At 39.1% G+C, this 21,699-nt stretch overlaps 1 protein-coding gene across 1 annotated transcript in view; it reads left to right on the forward strand.

Moving 5' to 3' along the window:
* The window catches only part of LOC122805262 (dynein axonemal heavy chain 11-like), a 4,596,980-nt gene that overhangs the window by 2,523,002 nt on the left and 2,052,279 nt on the right, over nucleotides 1-21,699 (forward strand). Inside the window, exons 45-47 of the mRNA XM_044075350.1 lie at nucleotides 4,433-4,535; nucleotides 4,932-5,171; nucleotides 6,724-6,885. Coding sequence (XP_043931285.1) covers nucleotides 4,433-4,535; nucleotides 4,932-5,171; nucleotides 6,724-6,885 — 505 coding nt within the window. The remainder of the gene's footprint in view (nucleotides 1-4,432; nucleotides 4,536-4,931; nucleotides 5,172-6,723; nucleotides 6,886-21,699) is intronic.

Genomic DNA, 21,699 nt, shown 5'->3' on the forward strand with positions numbered 1-21,699 from the left:
TTCTACAGAAAGGCCTCACGGAGACCAATGACTGATGTCAAAACCATGGCCTTAAGCTCAATGCCAAAAAAATGCATCGTCATTCCCTTTGGGAAGAATACAGTACCAATGAACTACCACATCAATGGTAGTTTGCTGAACACAGCAGGTGTTATAAGAGATCTGGGTACACAAGTGGATAGCAACCTCTCCTTTGATAATCACATTGCCACTGTGGTCAGAAAATCCTTCTATGTGGCACATCTCATTACAAAAGGTTTTGCATCCAGGAAGAAAGAGTTCATTGTCTCACTCTACTTTTCCCTCATTAGACCAGTTATAGAGTACAATGCCCCATTTGGCATGTACCTCACTAGACACCTGCAACAACTGGAAAGACCACAAAAATACCTCACTAAGAGGATCCTAGATCTTAAACAGTGCCCTATCCGGAAAGACTAAAAAAACTCCAACTTTTCTTGGTATCACATCATCTACTTAGAGGCAATCTCTGCTTGGCCTACAAAGCCATGACAGACCCAGCACTGCTAGATATGCTACATCTAACGAAATCCCAATACAACCATGCCACACACACCAGAAACCTCAACCTCATTACCACAATCAACAGAACTTGCTGGAGGGACAGGTTCCTAACCCAGAGACTGCCCATGCTCTGGAATAGACTTCCCTTACACGTCAAGCAGAGCACCTCACTGGGCCGCTTCAAGAGAAATCTTGATGTGTGGATGGGAAATAGAAAGTTCACCATGGGGATCGTTTCAGTGGCCCTGCTGGACAGATGCACTAGGAAATAATGTTGGGTGGCATGTTGCCAGAGAATCCTTGGACTAGGCTTGTAAAGGCTCCAGGGCCATTAGCCTACTACACTCCTATGAACCTATGAACCTACGTATATTATGTGCAGCCAGTGCTACAGATGGAGTAATTGGGAAACCTACTGTTTATCATCAGCTATACATATATAAATATAAACACACATATAGGCTTCACCTCGGGAGTGTTGCTTTTAGAAGTAACAACCTTCCAAGGTTTTAGAAGATTTGATGTTTTGAAGTCAAGTTGCATGTCAATTAAATGAGGTGATATTATTCATAGCAAATCTTTGAGGAATTGCTGTGTGGCAAGTAAGAAACAGCTACACTGATATATATATATATATATATATATATATATATATATATATATATATATACACATAAATATATATGTGTGTGTGTGTGTGTGTGTGTGTGTGTGTGTGTGTGTGTATATATATATATATATATATATATATATGTATGTATGTATGTATGTATATGGGTCCTGGATGTTTGCTTGAACGCGCAAACATCCTAAACCCAAACGGCCAGGCATACTAATGCAAAAATGCTTTTCACCGAAGAAACATTTTCACTTAAGTATGCCTGTTGCCAAGGCCGTACTATGGTGCAAATAAGGGAAAATTCCCTTTTCCCCACTGTAGTGCGGTCTCGGAGGGAGAATATTAAAGTGGGGGATGTGGGAGGGCACAGTCCCCCACATGGGGGGTGGAGGGGGCAAAGCCCCCCTGCTAAAGCGTTAATGAAGTTTTTTTTTTTTTGTAACATGCTTTAACGAAAGTGCTTTTTCAATAATAGCGCTTTTGTTAAAGTGTGTTCAGTTGTTATGGATTCAGACATTTGCTCATTTGAGCAAGCGTCCTACATCTATATATAGATGTTTGTGTGTGTGTGTGTATATACATATACATATATATATATATATATATTATATATATATATATATATATATATATATATATATATATATATATATTATCTATATATATATATATATATATATATATAAATATATACATATATATCTATATAGGATCATGTCTTAACACTTTGCTGTTCCCTGCACCCTGCACACATCTTTTTCAGTTGTTCGGCATGACAGTGAAGTTATCCTAATATATTAAGGAGGGGATTACACTGTATGAGTTTCTATTGGTGGAAACTCAGCAGCATCAAGCTCTGAGGGGAGGGGCAAGTGTACTTGTAGTAGCTTTGCTGGCATTGCTGGGAACTCAGTTTCTGGTGGGAAATAAATGTTTTTTTTTTTTGTTATACAAATATTAATGTTGCTGCTCAGCTGCATAAGCTGAATAGCACATCAGCTTGGAAGTGAGAGGAAATTATACCGATGTATTCAGCATGGGAGGAAGAAGAGAGAATAGTGATGGGGTCAGAGCCACTACACCAGCTGTAGTTGGGACTAGCCTCTATGTAGCTGGTCTCATGTCTTGGATAGAGCATTAAGATTAAGGATGTGTGCAGTCTTACTTCATTGTGTAATAGTCTTTATGAACTCCAAAGGGTTTTAGCATGCCATTCTAGTAGGGGCAAGTCCTGCCTTTCTCAAAGGACATACCATTTATGAATTCTGTCCTTAAGCAATTAACTACTGAGAACTGCTGAGGAGAATTCATAGATTACACTTTTTATTGCATTGTCATCTTTTGCGCATTCTTAAGTTCAGTGTCAGAATATAAATTTCATATTCCTTACTTTGGTGCATTGTTTGGAGTCATTCAGGTACCTTTATGCAACAAATATTGTATAATCACTATTATCACTGTGCAGTTGTTAGAGAACCCTGTACAAGTTTGAATACTAGTACTATTTTGAAAGTTATCTTTTATCAATGTCCTCAATGGATTCATTTGCAATACAGTTATGAATATTTTTATTCCCTGCATTAAGAATGTAACTGCATCTCATTTTCCTTTTTGGTATTAATAAGAGAATAGCTGTCAAATGCATTAAAACTCATGAATCAAAACTCCTTTATACATAATAATAGAAATTAATTAAAAAGACAGTCTTTAGAAAACATAGAACTAGTTTACAAGTATGTGATCCGCTGCTACATTATAAATGAAAGTGAATGACAAAACTAAAATAAAATAAAAAATCCAGTGCATAGCAACAATAATAATGATGACAGCTTTGATGAATATTTGAGTATGGGTTCACTTTTTACTCACTTATACATTTCTTAGACTACTTAAACTTTAGTCTTATGATCTAACTCCACTACTAATATATAAATACTAAAACCCTTACACATGTTCATTATTATTTAAATGTTAGAAAGTTTTCAGTCCAGTTTCTGTGCCATACAATTTACATTGTAAAAGAATATATTTAAAGTGTCCTTTCTGTTCATTGTTACTTGTCCACTCAATGTTCAGATTATCATTTATATTTATTTACTGTAGCATCAGATACAGTATATAATTACAATGTTTAAATGCATTTTAAATAGCACGTATATACCTCAATATCGTGTTTTGTTATTTTGTCTGGCATAGATTTCTATATGCTTCCTCTACCAGAGCAATCGGTGAACACATTATTCCACATTATATAGTACTTTAAAGGCAAGAAATGGAGTAGCTTATTTTTACAACAATTGATTGTTAGTATGATGGAAAATAAGGACAAAGGAATTTCCATATATTGACTGTTGTGTATCTGAATCAGGAAGAACAGTCTTGCATTCTGAGGCAGGATGATAACAGCAGAAGGCTGAATGTTAGAAGCTTCTGTTGTTCTCTTTTCATTGATCCATAAAATGACCTTGGTGAAATGATATGGCTCCTATAGTTAGTTTCTTCACCTTGTAGAGCCCACCACAATGTCAGAACGATGGCACAAAGTTTTATATGTATACATTTATATATATGTGTGTGTGTACACACACACACACACACACATATATATATATAGATATATATATATATATATATATACACACACACACACACACACACACACACACACACACACACACACACACACACACACACACAAAGACATACAAGTTCAAACAGTAAAATCTATGCAAGTCCACATAATAAAATCAATAACAACCATCTATAATCAGAAATCCACAATATCACTGTACTGTCATGTGCATCACATTTTTCTTTCTGAGTTATTAATGCATCAACAGTAATGACAGAAGCAGGTAAAATATTTTGCAGTAAATTACAACACTTTGTTAGTTTTAAAAAGCTGTATGTAAACTTGCTTCATAATGTCTAATTTGACTGGTCTGCAGTTTCATTAATTACTGCCTCTTCTGCTGGAAAAGGGGTGTTTATTTGCTGATTCATAATATTAATTGATGCTGAAGCTATAAGTGTGTATGTGTGTGTGTGTATGTATATATATATATATATATATATATATATATATATATATATATATATACATATATATATTGATATAAATACACACAAACCCAGACAGATATTCTTTTGACATCAAGAAAAATAGAACTGTGAAAACCAGTGCATTAAGATACTGCCATAACATTATTTTCAGTATTATTTTAATTATTATAGTTCATGACATACAACCTTCATTATCTCATTGCACCCATTATGTATCTGCCTTAGGTATGACAGACAGAAATTAGTTCTGAAAGAAATTCACAACTGTCAGTATATCTCCTGTATGAATCCATCTGCAGGCAGTTTTTCAATAAATCCACGTCTTCAGGTAAGTTTACATTTTTGAAAATGTTCTTTGTTAAAATGTTTTATAATCTTCCTTATACAAGTAAGCAAAAGAATGTAGTCTTTTTATTTTTAGAATGTGGTATAGATTAGGTTTTTACCAGTGTATAAATGTGATGTGCAGGTAAGGAGAATAAATGAAGTTATTCAGCTCAAGGTATCCCAAATGTGACTAATTTTGTAAGAGACATTATAAATCATTAATAATTAAAAGTTAAGATAATTGTTTTATAGTACACATAGTGAGTGTCATATCTAGGTAATGAACTACAATGTTATTGACTTTTTTAAGTCTCACTTGCAGATAATGCATACTAAAAGAATATGGTGTTCAACTCAACTTATTTTCTCATACCCTGTTTTGATGTTGTTTTTCCAGAGACATTTTTCTGTTTTTGTTGTCCATTTTCCTGGTGTTACTGCTTTGACAACAATCTACTGCAGCATACTTAATGGACACTTCCAGCAAAAAGGCTTCAGCTTTAGTGTTATGAAATCTACAAATGTTTTAGTTCAGGCTGCAATATGCTTGCATCAGAAAATGACTCAGAACTTCTTTCCTACTGCTGTTCGGTTCCATTATATTTTTAATTTGAGAGATTTATCCAGCATATTTCAGGTACTTTTTATCTGTTTAGACTATATTATATTGATTTTGATTCATTCACTGATTCTAAGCTGTTTTGCTACATATATTTAAAAAGTATCTCAGAAAGATCAGCACTGTAAGCATTTGGTACCTTAAGCTTTATAGGGTACTCTAAAACCTATTCACTCACCAACTGAAATTACCAATGTGATAAAAGTATTACTAGCATTAAATTGTGGGCCAGATTCCCAAAGAGTTGCTGTCAGTGTAAGTCTGCCCTGATTCTGAAATATTTGTTGTCAGTGTGACTGCTGGGTGTAAGGCCTGTCTATAAACAGACTGAAACCGAGAGCCAGATTCCAAAAGATCTAGTCTCAGCCTGCTCTCTTAGTAAGTTGTCTCTTACAACAAGAGTAAGTCTTTTGGAATCGGGCCCTGTATCTTATTATTTTGACTTCCAAAATTTGCCACTGAGTATTTTGTATAAATGAAGAGTACTCTAACTGCCATTAGGCTATAAAACTAAGCAGCATTTTGGTGTCAAATCTGTGTTAAGAATATTAAGCACATTTTTGAACTACATCATACTAAGAAGTCACAGACACATTAGAAGTTAGCATGATCCTAATGAAGCACATTCAAATATTTTAAATATTAATCTATCTGCATACTGATATCAGCAAAATAATTTATTGGTTTTATACTGCCATGATGTATATGTCATTTTTTATTTCTAAACCCCTCATATATACTAAAGAAATGTTTGATAAACTGCTGATATTACAAGTTGTATGCATTGTAACTGTAGTACACCAACTATGCTTAAACACTGCATTGCTGTGTCTGTTCATTCTCCTAAAATGGTCTGACTAGAAAGAATTGTAACACACTCCATTTTGTTGTAACCTACATTTTGATGTCAGTATGTTTAGATACCTCATTATCAATATGTATCATGCATATGGTAGCATGGGAACAAACATAGTTGTTAAGAATTGCATAGTAAGATCATTATCCTCTCTGCAAGGCAACCTAGGAATCCTTATGTTGCTTATGTGAAGTATTGTGGGTGGGGATCTAATGATATTCTGGAATATGATCAGTACTTAAGATAAACATAAATGAAACTTTTCAAAGTATATTCAGAATTAAGTCATTAGAACTTGTTGTTTTCTGTAATGTCAGTCTCTGACTTGCTAATACATTCCACATAGATGACACATTTTTGAACTATGAAGAATTGCTTTTTAAACTGTGCACTACAAGTTATTTGACTACATTTTCCCAGGTTTTTAAAAGTGAATGTTTTCATTTTCAGTCCATTGCCTCCCTACATAAACTTCAGATGACCTCAATCTGTGTATAAACTTCTAATCTGCATAGACTTGAGTTTGTCTGCATTTGTGTGCTTTAGCTTTCAGTATGCAAGGAAATAATCTTCAAGAAAAAGACTTAATTGTTTTACTATACTACAAATCATGTAAATACTTTTTGAAATGTTATCATCGGTCAGATTTGAAGTCTATTTTATTAAAAGAGCAATAACTTATAAAACTACATGTAATTTATTTTCTCTTTATAGGGTCTGCTTTTTGCATCTCCGGAATGTGTACGTTATCCTACTGATTTGATTCATTTGTGGCTTCATGAATCATCTCGAGTGTATTCTGACAAACTTATGGAGGAAAAAGACATCGAACATTTTAACAAAGTGTTAATTGACACTGGCAAAAGATACTTTGAGGTACTAACTATAAAAACAATGAATCTACCAAAAGCTTTTAAAACCCTTTAAGCACATGCATATTTAATTTTAGGGCTTATATTAATGCTTGCTACATGAATATAAATATTTCTTTTGCTTACTCCTTAATGTTTTGTGTCAAATTTTAAGCGACTGGTTCTTATCATTTTCAGGTTTGGTTTCGTATTACCAGTACTCATCATATTTATTTATTTATTTTATTTTACATTTGTTGACCGGGATAGTCCGACTGGATATATGTCCATTTTCAGCGGAGGCCCGGGGAGAAAAGCTCCACAGAGAACACAAGACAAGTAAGTTACAATATACATAAAGGAAAAGGAGAAAAGTAAAAATTTACATATTATTATGCATTACTTAATTAGATACATTTGGCAACAGTAACATTAAACACAGCTCAGAAGACAGTATTGTTTCTATTATCAGTTGAGTATCCGGTTCTTTATAGGATTCAGAAGGACCGTGAAGAAACTGATTAATGTGAATGTGAAACCAACTAAAATAGGATAGGGGGCAGCTTAATTTACAATTTGTTTAAGTCAAAAATCTCTGGGTTGTCCAAGTAGAGTAGAATATGGTTGTGCAACTTGGGCAACTAGTCTGGATTTGCACATGGGTCTAGCCAATGTGTCTTAAAATATTGTTTAAGATTTTTTTTGAATTGATAAAGAGAGGTAATAAGTCTTAGGTTATTAGGGAGTGAGTTCGTTGCATCTTTAAGAACAAAACTACGGTTCCTTAGGACTCATTAATCTGACATATCATTCAGACATTTCCTAAGCATAAAGATAATATTGGGTGATCTTGGGTCTCCTCTCTCTGTTGGATGTATCCAGTAATCATTTGCTATATACAGCCCCAGGAAGGCAAAAGTACAATTAGCATAGTGCTCAACCTCTCATATCCAAACTATGGACCTCTCACAATGTAGAATAAATAGGCAAAATGTGGAACTCTCATTAATAACTTTAACTAGGAAGCCCACAACAAGGTTATTAGCCATATTTCTTCATACTTCAAAAGAGCTATTTTTATCTATTAATATGATTCAGTATTATTCAGTATTATCTACCATGGATGTTTGTTAAAATGTTTCAATGTGAAACAGCATGCAGCACAGAAATTTTAAGACTATACTTGTGGAATGTTTTTCATAATTAGGTATAATCCAAAGTATAGGATTTATACCAAAAAAAAAAAAGTGACGTTTGACAATTCCAATAATGTCATACATTTTGTAGAACTTCTCTAAAGTCGGCCACAGGAAATGCTGGATTTCTGGCTGTACCAAATGATAAGTGAAAACTAAACAAAATGGAATTTATGCCATCTGTTGTACTGCGTTTAAAGTGATTCATAAAAGTCATAGTTATGTGCTTCTGAAAATCAAACTAAAGATACTCAAAACAACTCAGGAAAAGGATTGATGCAATCATTCCTCAAAGATGAAAGTGACAAATAAACTAAGACATCTTCAGAATGAACAAAGAAACTCTGATGCTAAATAAATAGTAAAGTGCAACAATCACATGACCAATAAAACACCAATAAAAATCTAATTATTCTTGTGTGCTTATCCATTAAAATACTACTGATAGAAATAATATCATTCAGACCAGATAGTTTATCTGACTCCAAATGTAACTGGAAATCTGATTCACTCATTAATAAAAATGTTTACTCCACACCAATAGCCAGAGGCAAACGCAGAGAACTCAACACTGCACTTTAATAAAAAATAAATAAATCCGACAGTAGTTAAGTGCTTTCATCCTCAATGGGACTTCTTCAGAACTACTGAATCAAACCAACCACACCCTTAAGTAGTCAAAACAAATCACATGACAAAAAAGTGACCAAAAAAACTAATCAACCTCTTAAAGAAATGAATTCTTAAACATAAATTAAAATTATATCATGTTAAAATAGAAAATCATGAAAATTGTATATATATATATATATATGTAATATAACTTAACAATCCAAACTTTTCAATTTAAAAACAGGAACAATAGAACATGCTTCATTTACATGCATTAATATCATCTGTATGTACATTCCCCCAGGTAGCACTATATCTACATTTGAAGATATCCTGCACTGGCTATCATGTCACTACCCCCAAGAAACCCTACTACTTGGAGACTTTAACATAGACTGGGGCACCTGTTCCTCAGAATCCCCAACCATCCATATTAACCTGTATGCATTTACACAAATTATATCCACCCCTACCAGGATAGGTAAACCCAACCAAAAAGAAATTATACTTGACTGGGTACTCATAAATTGTCACCCCCAACTGTACACCTCTGGTACCTTAAGCCTAAGCGATCACCTTCTCACATATGTAATTAAGCACAAAACCATTAAATGTTAAGTTGTCAATCTCGCCTTCATTCTTGCTGGATGGGTTCGGAGCCAATCCTCGGCTCCGACTCGGCACTTGCTTAGCTTGAGAACTCCTTTTACCAGCTCAAGGCAACCCTATGTCCCATGATGCAAGGCGGAACTACCTCAGATCTTGTTTGCTGCTTTGCGAAGAGGTCTCCTTTTTGCCAGCTGAGGTAAGTTTGAATTTTTCAAACAGCTTAGTCAGGGTTTATCTCTCCCTTGTTCATTCTTATAGTGTGTAGTGTTTATACAGCCCACCCTATTTCCCCATATAGTTTAAAACTTCTAGTTTTTATAAAAATTTTCAGTTAGGCCTAGGCCCCCTTTTTAATCCCTATCTATGTGTCTGTGTTTGTGGGAATTAATTGTGTGACTGTTTGGGGTGTGTGTGAGTATTATTTTTACTTTTTTTCTTGGACTATGTCTAAGGAAGTAAAGGTCTCGGGCTTCAAGAAGTGTGACTCGTGCTGTCAGAAAATGTCTCTGACAGACCGTCACACTTCTTGTGTTTACTGCCTGGGGCCTTTACACCTGCAGGACTCCTGTGCTTTATGTCACTCTTTTAGCCAGAGAGTCCTGCAGGAAAGGAGGAATAAGTTGATCCTCCGTGGCTTACTAAAGCCAGAAGGTTCACCCACTAAAACTGGGTCCAGTAAACCTTCTAAGTCACCTAGGGTTCAGGCTACAGCTTCTAAGCCTTCCCCGGTGGTTCCGACTCCTTCGGAGTCGAGATCGGCTCCGGCCGGAGCCGATCTTTCTTCTCAGGTGGTAGGGTCGGTTCCGATCGGTTCCGACACCCAATCTGCTATTGCCTTGTTGGCTCCGGCTGGAGCCGACATATTATCCAGTATCGGAGCCGAGAAGCCTTCGGCTCCATCTGGAACCCAGAGGACGTCGGCTCCGATGGCTTTGTCCAAGAAGAGATCTCGGTCCCCTTCTTTGGAGTCTATCCACTCGGCTCCGGGGTCTCCCCTTTTGTTGGAGCGGAGTCATCGGAGCCGATCTTCGAGATCTTCCAGGCTGTCTGACCACGATTTAGAGAGGGTGGTAAGCAGACTGTTGAAGTCGCAGGCACTGGCCCAAATCCTCCATAGCCCGTCTCAGCAGACTTTGGCTATTGCTTTACCCCTTGAACTTCCTCCTCCGACTCCCCTCCAGAGTTCGGAGCCGGAGCTTCTCAGGATAGCGACCGTGTCGGCGCCGGAACCAATACATCCTTTTTCGGCTCCGTCGTCTTCAGCTCCAATCTCTTCCATGAGACCTTCCTTGGAGGGATCCAGTCGTCGAGTTTCCCTTGTCGGCTCCGAGGGGGCTAGTGGCATCGGACCCTTGTCCGACCCGCCTCCCTCTCGGGCTTCGCTTGCAAGCTCGGCACCGACATTGGCCTCGAGCCTTCCTCTCAGTGGAGCCGGGAATTCCTATTTCCTCGAACGGAATATTCCGCCTCCCGGGAGGGAGCCTTTGAGGTGATGAGGAGTGTCCTGGCACCTGAGCCAGGTCAACGGTCCATCCCTTTAGCTCCTCCCTCTTCGGTGCCTGTAGACGCCTCTTGCCAGCCTCTTGCTCTCAGGCCCAGGGATCCATCGCCCCAGGTTTCCCCATTGGGAATAACTTCCTCTTCTGAGGTTTCTCCTGATCCTGCAGGGGAACCCCCTCAGAAGAGGACGTGTAAGAGGAAACACACAGACTCCCCTGAGTCTACTGCATCTGATACCGACTTAGATGAGTCGGAGGGTTCCCCACGGTCCCCCTCTGAGGATGTCTCCTTTTCAGACATCCTTGAGCTCCTCAAACAGAGGGGGAATTGGCCCTCCATTGACCCCTCCGAGGATGAGTCGGTATACCTGGAGGCTTTTGGATCCCGACCCTCCACCTCCTGGGTGTCTCCGCCTTTTGACCCACTTATGCAGGTAGTGGCTCGGAAGGCGTGGGCAGCTCCAGATTCTGTGGAACCTGTCCCCAGGAGACCATCCAAATTTATTACGGCCCCTACGGACAAGCAGTTTCTTTCTAAGGGTGTCTCTGTGGATGCTATGGTGGTGGCGGCAGCCACCAAGAAGGAACTTGCGGATCCTTCAGTACCTGTCCATCCTCCTAACAAAGATTCTAGGACCATGGACAGGTATGGAAAGCGGATGTTTTCTTCAGTGACCTTTTGAAAAAACGAAACTGCCAAGAAACAGAAATATAACTATAGTTGATTAAATAATAAATAAGACATCATTCTATAAAAGGTACAATAGAATAACTAACCATCATTTAAAAATCATGTAAAAAATCACATAAAAAATCATAACTCAATCAATATGTTACCACCTAGTCTAACACAAAAAACAAGTGTCATTCATGATCAGTGTTGTCACAGTTTAAAAACTACCTAAATCATAGATACTACTCGTCAACCTATAACTGTTTACTTCTAGTCTTAAGCACACTTTTAAGACTAATCGAGTTATGATTTTTTATGTGATTTTTTACATGATTTTTAAATGATGGTTAGTTATTCTATTGTACCTTTTATAGAATGATGTCTTATTTATTATTTAATCAACTATATACGCTATTTGTTGGAGTTTTTAAATTATTACATATGAAAGACAAATGTTATATACAAGTATTTTGATACAATATTTTGTCTTATATACTTTTTTATTATTCATTGAACAGTACACATTTTACACTGAAGTTGTTATTTATACTTAATTAATTAATATGGTATTCATACTTTAAGAAGCAGCAAGTTATATTTCTTATTTCTTGTTATGGCTTTAAGTGGTTAATTAATTAATTGACTGGCCTATCCCATGATATAAATAGAAGGGATGGCTATACTACATTTGTAACTTGATAAAGCCTGGGATACACAGGCTTAAAAGCCGCTTTTTATTTATATGTGGTGTTTTAAATAAAATTATTTTTTTCCATTGTTTCTTTTTCTTTGTCTTTTCTGTATCAGCACATCTTACCATCTTATTTATGAAAGACGCTTGTGTTTCTGTAATGTAAATTACATTCACGACAGCAGTTTTGGAGTTCTTGGGGCTTTCCTGTGCTTTTCAGTGACCTTTGCTATGCGTTCGCTGAACTACCTTTGTCACTTCACCAGGCTTCAAAGAGATATTCTCAAGGAACTAGGTGAAGTGGTCCAGGATCCTTCTGCTGCTGGGGCTCAAGAAAAGATTGCCTCACAGCTAGCAATCCTGAATTCTTTAACCAACTCCTCCATGCGGCTCATATCCTATGCAGCCGATGGAGCGAGCAGAGCCGCAGGCACAGGAGTGGCTCTTAGACGTCAAGCCTGGATGCGACTTTGTAATTTTGCGGACCCCTTTAAGGCGTCCTTCACCAATACCCCCTTTGACTGTTCAGCTTTGTTCGGACCTCAGGTGAAGGAAACCTTGACCAGGTGTGAGCAGGACGGCAAAACTCTTTCTGCCGTTGGAGTCCATTTTTCCACCCCTTCTAGACCCTATCCCAAGGGTCAGAAGGGAGGGAAGATGTGGTTCTGTAAAGCCCAAGGAGCTGCGCCGGACACATGTGGTCAGTTTACCCCCAGAGGCAGAGGGGGTAACAATAATAGACGCCACCCTAGAAGCAGAGGGGGTCCTCAGAACCAGGGCAACAGGGAGTCTCTTCCTGAGAAGCCCTTTCAGCACCCCTGAGGTGTTGCCCGACTGTCCACCCTTGGAGGCAGTCGGGGGAAGGATTTTGCTGTACCCAGTAGCCTGGCGTTCCCTTTCACAAGATTCGTGGGTACAGTCGATCATATCCGAGGGTTACAAAATCCCCTTCGAAAGGTATCCCGTACCTCACCAATCCCTTCCAGACATCTCACCCGGTCAAAGGGATTTGGCAGAACAGGAGGTTTCAAAGCTCCTAGAAAAAAGAGCCGTCCAGACTGTTCCAGCAGACCAAGTAGGATCCGGCGTCTACTCGAGATTCTTTTTGGTCCCCAAAAGGATGGGAGATTGGAGACCAATATTAGACCTGAGCAATCTAAACAGATTTGTCAAGAAGGCAAGATTCCGGATGGTCACGCTTCAGTCCATTCTGCCCTTTCTGGGCAAGGACAACTGGATGTGCTCCATAGACCTCCAGGACGCGTACTATCACATAAAGATACACAGGCGCTCCAGGAGGTTTCTCCGCTTTCGGATAGGGACCAGTCATTATCAATTCAGAGCCCTGCCCTTTGGCCTCACTTCAGCCCCCAGAGTGTTTACCAAATGCATGGCAGTGGTCACAGCTCATCTGAGATGTCAAGGATTCCAGGTGTTTCCTTATTTAGACGACTGGCTCCTCTCCTCCACCACCAAGCATCAGCTTCTTCAGAGCAGAGACTACACTCTGCAGCTTTGCAAAAGTTTGGGAATTTCAGTGAATTTCGAAAAATCTTCTCTGCTGCCTTGCCAATCTATCACCTTTATAGGCGCAGAATTAAACACCGTCAAGTTGTTAGCCAGACTAACAGATCAGAGAATTCTGGACATCCAAAAATACATTCGGATGTTATTGCAGAGCAGCAAAGTCAAAGCCAGATTGATACTAAAAGTTCTAGGTCTTATGGCTGCGGCCATTGTTCTTCTACCACTGGCTCGCTTCCACATGCGTCTTCTGCAGTGGATGTTATTCACTCAGTGGTCGTTCCACAGTCTTTCGATGAGACACAAAATATTAGTCACACAATCGTGCAGGACTCATCTGAACTGGTGGATATCTTCCCCTCTTCTTTATCAGGGCTGACCATTTGTTCCCCCTCCTCCGGTTGCCACAGTCACTACGGATGCCTCTTTGATCGGGTGGGGGGGCATTATCAGGGCAGGATGGTCCACGGGACGTGGCAACCCATAGAATACCATCTGCACATAAATGTCCTAGAGATGAGAGTGGTGCTTTTAACGTTGCAAGCTCTCAACGACTTTCTTCCCGCGGGGACTATTGCAGTGCAAACGGACAACATGTCCGTGGTCTGGTACATCAAGAAGCAGGGCGGGACCAGGTCCTATCCTTTGTGTCGAGAAGCTCTCAGACTTTGGCAATGGGCAATCTCTTCTCATCGGTTTCTGATAGCAACACACATCCCCGGCAGGTCCAACCTCTTAGCGGACAGGCTGAGCAGAGACATTCTCATGCCTCACGAGTGGTCTCTCAATCAATCTATAGTGGACCAGATTTTTCTGAAGTGGGGCACACCTTGTTGCGATCTTTTTGCTACACCCCAAAACAACAAGTGCCCCGACTTCTTCACCCTCTTTCCCCTACCAGGCCAACCCCTGAGAGACTCTCTAACCCAGGATTGGCCCCGGGGACTTCTGTACGCTTTTCCTCCTTTTCCCTTGATTCCACAAGTCATTCAGAAAGCCACCGTTTTGAGGGCCAAGTTGATTCTCATTGCCCCTTACTGGCCTCGACAAATTTGGTTTCCGTCTCTGCATCGTCACCTCCTGGTGCAGCCTTGGCATCTGGACCCAGTTCCGAATCTTTTGATCCACCAGTCGGGTCAACAGCACCGGGCCATTCATTCTCTCAACCTCACTGCTTGGTTGCTCCACTTCCTTCCCTTTGCCAGGCTTCCTATGATCTCTGATCCTGTCAGAGATATCTTAGTAGCTTCTTTGAAGTCGTCCACCAGAACCGTTTATGCTAGCAAGTGGCGACGTTTTTCCCTTTGGGCAAACTCCAGAAATATTGATCCCTTCACTGCTCCTGTGCATTCTGTTTTAGATTTCCTGGCTGAAGTTTTTCAGTCAGGATCCTCTTCATCTACAGTAAAAGTTCAACTGGCGGCTATTTCCAAGTATCATGTTGGCTTGCAGGATCATAACATTATGTCACATAGACTATGCAAAGCCTTTCTGAGAGGAGTTTTTCTCCTGAAGCCGCCAATAAAACATCCTCCTCCACAATGGGATCTGAATTTAATGTTAGCATCCTTGATTTTACCACCCTTCGAACCGTCTGCTTCATGTTCCTTGAAGTTATTGACCTGGAAAACTATATTTTTACTGGCTGTCACTTCAGCAAGGAGGGTTTCCGAGATTCAAGCTCTCTGCATCCGTCCCCCTTACTTGGTTTTTCACAAGGACAGGGTATCCTTGAGAACAAATCCGTCCTTTCTCCCCAAAGTTGTTTCTCAAACTAATATTAATCAATCTATCGATCTACCAGTCTTTTTCCCTAATTATTCTGACAGAGCTGAACAAAAGCTTCATTTTTTGGATGTCCATCGTCAGCTCAGGTACTATTTGCATAGAACTAAACAATTTAGGAAATCAGACCAATTATTTGTCTCCTATGCAGAAAACAGGAAAGGTCTCCCAGTATCAAAAGTGACCTTATCCAGATGGTTGTCTTCCACCATTTCTTACGTGTATTCGCTCAGAGGCAAGCAACTACCTTCTAAACCGAAAGCACACTCAACCAGGAGTCTATCCACTTCTGCAGCCTTTCAGGATAGACTACCCATTGATACTATTTGTGCAGCAGCTACTTGGGCCACTCCTCATACCTTTGTCTCTCATTACAAATTAGATTTGACCTCTAGGGACAGGGCCAGTTTTGGTTCCACAGTTCTCAAGAGTCTGTTCCATTGAGCCACCCGGGATACAGGTGCTAGGGACGCGGTCCCATCCAGCAAGAATGAAGGCGAGATTGACAACTTAACATTTAGAAGTTATGTACCTACCATAACGTTCCATGTTAGTTGTCTTCTCTTGCCTTCTTTCTTGCGTCCCTCCCTCCTTTCCCCTGGCCTGGACAGATCTTGAAGAGTTTCCTCTTCTCAGGTTGTTCCCTCCTGAGTCTTCATTAGAGGAGTCCTTTGTTAGGAACATGTTTTTCCTAGTTCTACTAGGTTAGTCCTTAGCAGGGTATTTTAGCTACCAAACGAGATCTGAGGTAGTTCCGCCTTGCATCATGGGATATAGGGTTGCCTCGAGCTGGTAAAAGGAGTTCTCAAGCTAAGCAAGTGCCGAGTCGGAACCGAGGATCGGCTCCGAACCCATCCAGCAAGAAAGAAGGCGAGAGAAGACAACTAACATGGAACGTTATGGTAGGTACATAACTTCTAATTCCCAACAACCCTTACTCAGAAAGGTTAGAAACAATAAAAACGTTGACCCTGCCAAATTCCAACAAGAACTAAACTCATGTAATTGGTCTATTCTAAAACACCTCCCTTTAGAGGAAGCAGTAGCATACTTTAACAACAAATTCTTTGAGATCCTTGATTTGCGTGCACCTGTTCGTTCAAAGAGAACCAAGGCAAAGACTGCGTCATGGCTTTCTAAAGAGTCTAAACTCAAAATTACCCCTAGAAACAAAGCATGGGCTTTATGGCGTTCTTCTAAAGACCCTCAAGATCACATTAAATACAGGCAATCCAGGAACAAAACCAAAAAATCAATTTTACAAGACAAAAAACAATAGTACTATAATTTACAGACAGTAAATCAAAATAACCCTCAGAAGTTTTGGGCAGGTTTAAATAATCTACTACATCCTGGACAAACTTCAACCCCAATCCCTGCTGCTACTATTGATAAAACCCCTGAAGATGTTTCTGATAGTTTTAACCAATTCTTTACTGAGACAATTCAAGCCCTAGCTAGCCAACTACCTCCTATTTCCCCTGGTCCTGAAAGTAGCACCCCTAGAAACCTACTTGCGTTCAGCATCCAACCAGTCGCCACTTCACTTATCCGTACTTTGATCAAAAAATAAAACCCACTACACTTTCTGCTGATCAACTCCCTGCTGAGTACCTACAAAAATCAGCTGATGCTATTGCTTACCCCGTCTCAATACTAATCAATCAAACCATAGTAGAAGCTAAAATTCCCACCATCTGGAAAATATCCTATGTAATCCCACTTCGCAAAGGAGGTAGCTCTACTGAATTCTCCAGTTATAGGCCAATAGCTATACTCTCTCCACTTGCAAAGATTATGGAAAAATGTATTCATAGACAACTCATGCACCACCTAATCCAGAATCACCTTATGGCAGACACTCAGCATGGCTTCCGTCCTCATCACAGCACTACTTCAGCCCTCCTAGCCTTTACCAACACCATAAACCATAATCGCAACAATAATTATATATCCTCAGCCCTCTTCTTGGATCTTTCCAAGGCATTCAATATGGTTGATCAACAACTTTTAATCCACACCCTGCAAACATTCTGTCTAGATACTGGAGCCCTTCAATGGTTTCAATCCTACCTGAATGGTCGACAGCAGGCTGTCTTCTGGCAGCACAAACTCTTTAACCTTCTACTTAACACCCTTGGAGTACCACAAGGCTCTATACTAGGGCCCTTGCTGTTCTCCATCTTCATTAACGACCTTTATACTGTCATCCCAAAAGTCAGCTGTATCCAATATGTTGATGACTCTACTCTGATTTGCTCAGCCACATCTCTAGTAGAGTTATGGTCAGCTACCCAGACCACCTTTAATACAATAGAAAACTGGCTTTCTGAACATCATCTGATCCTAAATCCCAAAAAAATCTAAAATGCTGTTATTTTCACCAACACGTAGGTCTACCGCTTTCACCTTTACCATAAAATCAAATGATGGCACAATAATCTCCCCTGACCCCTCTAAAAAACTATTAGGTGTCATCATAGACAATAATCTAAAATGTGACCTACATGTTAACCAAACTATCAAAACCATCAATAAAAAACTAGGGTCACTTTACAGAATAAAAGCCTTCCTAACCCCTCCAGCTAAAATTGCCATAGCTCGCTCTCACCTTCTTTCAGCCCTTCTGTATGCATCCCCTCTACTCTCGAATTTAAACAAGACTGTCCTTAACAAACTCTCAATTTGCTACAACCACATTGCCATGTTTGCCACTGGGCTGCCTTTTAGGACACATCATTGCATCAATCTAAATCAGCTTGGGTGGATTGAACTACCCAGCCTAATCCAGTATAACCAACTGATTATGGCCTATAAAATCCTCTATAATGCAGACAATACTCCTGCACTTAAAAATATTATCACCCCCTATAACAATCCTAGACTGCTTCGATCCTCTAGCAAACTACTAATTCAGACTAGCAAAATTAATAACACAGCCGGTGATTCTCTCTTTGCAAACTCTGTAAGTAGATCCTGGAACTCTCTTCCAGCTGATATTACCTTACTTTCCACCTTAGATCAATTTAAAACTAGACTCAAACAACATTTGTCGCTTAACTGGCTATGTCAATGTATCAAGCCTGGCTAACTCTCTCTAGAATGTGTAAAAATCTGCTAACCAGTTTACTGTGTAATTTAATTTAATCCTGATGTGCTCAGGATTAACTGTAACCTGTGGAACTTGTTTAACTTGCTTACTTATGTAATCTCTGTAAATAGTCTGTTTGTAATATGTAATGCTGGTATTATGTAATGCTGTATCTGTTTACTCTTGAAGCTTTTCTCCCCGCTCCTCCACTGAAAATGGACATGCATCCAGTCGGACTACCCAGTCAACAAATGTGAAATAAAATAAAATAAATAAAATAAAATTTAAACCAGGAAAAATCTGTGTATTCAAGGTAAGCTGCCACATTAGTTCCCTAACAAGTAAATGGTCTTCTATAACTCTGCCCCTCATATCCCTTTGTAACTCCTCAATAACTATATACTTAAAACAGTGGGACGGAAAGTTCTTGAAATGTTTAAATAATGCATTAGTCTCTTTGCACTTCCTAATGTCCATTTCATGTTCGTATATTCTAACATTTACTTTCCTAATGGTTTTACCAATATAAAAGGCAGGGCAAGACTGACACCATGCTGCATAAATGGCCTAATTAGTATCATAACTAAACCGCCTCTTAAGTTTAACTGTCTGCCCATTCAATGTTACCGTGTCACCCACTGAAATATATTTGCACATTATGCAGTGGAAACATTTAGACAAACTGAATCTATTTATTCCCTTAAGGTCACTGGACCTGGAACTTCTCTTCCACAAGTTCTTAAAACACTAGAAACAAAGCAAGCACAGGTAACCTTGAGTCCTATAGCCAAGAAAATCCAAATCGGAGTACTTCCTTAACGCAGGTTTATTAGATAAAATAACAGCGTTTTCGCCACTAAAATTAAGCAGCTTCATCAGAGATACAAATACAAGTGCAAAGAAACACACCTTTATATGCAGAGGAAGTGACATAACAACACGTCACCTCACAGTACAAATAGAAAGGTGTTATCAATTCTGAAAGTATAACAAATTTAAAATATTTAAAACATCAATTGACAATCATAGGATTTAAATAACAAGTGTATGTTATTTCCTCAATATGTTAATGACAAAAACCTTCAAATAAAATCTCACTGTTTTTAAAATATAATGTATAAATTCAATAAGATAAAACTACAACAGAATCCAAGATTATGAGAAAACAAGACATACTACAGTTGCAAAACTTATGTCTATCTGGAATAGCTCCTAAGCTTTAAGACTGCTGAAATATTGCAGTTTTCATTCGAACCAGGGAACTTGAAGGCATCTAACTTTAGTTGCCACTCAAGTTCCCGGTTTTCTAAAATCAGAGAGAAAGGACCCCCCCCCCCCCAATGTTAATAGGGACTTGATCAATGCCCATAAATGAAAAACTATGTCCAGGATTAATACTAATATGTTTAACACGTTCGTCCCGAGTAGACAAGCTAACCTAGCTAAAACTATCATTGATTTAAAGTGTTTTGTCCGCAGATTGAACGTAAAGGTCCTGTTTTGTGATGAGATTAGTTCTTCTGATTCTCAGTTAATGTTGCTTCGCATTTTTAATCCACCTCTTCATGCAGCTCTTCATTTATTTGAAAACATATGTGAGGCTGACTTTAGGTATCAGTTTTCACAAACATCAATGAAAAGTGACTCTAGTAAGTTTAATACTACAAAAGAACAACTACTGCCTTTAGACAATCTGTGTCGGTTACCGATCAGATTGATAAAGCCAGATAAAGGAGGTGGATTGGTGATTTTTGACAACTTTATGTATAAAGAAAAGATGTTAATGGTTTTGAATTCACCTGCTTACTGTGTAGCCTCATTAAATGAAATTAATGGAGCATACCGTAGAATCAGGGGTTACTATAGAGACCTTTATTTAGCTGGTAATATTGATGTTGATATTTACAACTTCATTGATATTTCTTCTCCTAAATTGCCGGTGATGTTCGGTATTCCAAAGATCCACAAGGACATCTCAAATCCACCTATGAGAGCCCTTGTGGACGGTAGGTGTTCTATGACCTACCCTTGCTCCAGGTTTATTGATAGTATTCTGACCAAATACCTGAAATCTATCACAGGTTTATGTAAAGACTCTTGGTCTTTTCTGGAGAGTATTAACAACATCCCGTTTGATGACAAGTATAACTTCCTTACAGTAGACGTTGTAGATCTGTACACGTCTATACCGCACCAGGAAGCTGTTGAATGGATAGGGTTACTTCTGAGTGAGTTTAATGCTCCAAAAGTTGAAATTGACTTAGTTACTGAGTTATTGGACATTGTTCTTACTACAAACTTTTTCACTTTTGGAGAAGATTATTACCTCCAGAAACAAGGGGTAGCCATGGGCTCCCCTTGTGGTGCGAGTGTCGCCAATCTCTTCGTCGCCTTTTGGGAGACGAAGTTTTTTATGAATAAACCTGAACTCATGAAACACGTCAAGTTTTATACTAGATTCCTTGATGACATTTTTATTCTGTTTCAAGGGAGTAGCGATGAAGCAGACCATTTCATCCATGTTCTTAATGAAACCACTGAGTTTCTAAAATTCACTTTCAAATTTTCTACAACCCAAATTGACTATCTTGATGTGAAATTAACCAAGGATTCCACCAGTCATAGGTTCCTGTCTACTATCTACAGGAAACCTACTTGCTGCCACTCCCTCCTTCACTTCTCAAGCTTCCACCCCTTTAAACAGAAACGGTCCATCGTTAAAGGTCAGCTGGTGAGGGCAGGGAGGATGTGCAGTACTTTCACAGACTATCAGGCTGAATGTTACCTCTTGAGGGAGATGTTTCTAAATCGTGGGTATCCTATTTCACTGATTGACGAGTTGATTCAGGAAGTTGATACGAAAAGGACCACTGGTGTCTATAAACCTATTCTTAACCAAGGTGAAGCTAGTGTAGTTCCAACTTCTAATGATATCTACACTTCACCTTTGGGACTACATTCTAGTGTGATCCTTGACCCAGCCACTACTAGTAGGAAACCATTGTTTGCCTTGAGTTTTGTTACTACTTATAATGTAAACTCTCAGGCTATTTGGTCAATTATCCGTAAGAATTGGCATTTTATTTCTGATAACACCTTCCTCTTTGAGAAATTAGGTGTTCAACCTTGTGTAGTGTACAAAAGGGGACAGAATTTGAA

This window comes from Protopterus annectens, chromosome 6.part1 (genome assembly GCF_019279795.1).
Source record: "Protopterus annectens isolate FY-2018-M chromosome 6.part1, PAN1.0, whole genome shotgun sequence".
Taxonomy (NCBI): domain Eukaryota; kingdom Metazoa; phylum Chordata; order Ceratodontiformes; family Protopteridae; genus Protopterus; species Protopterus annectens.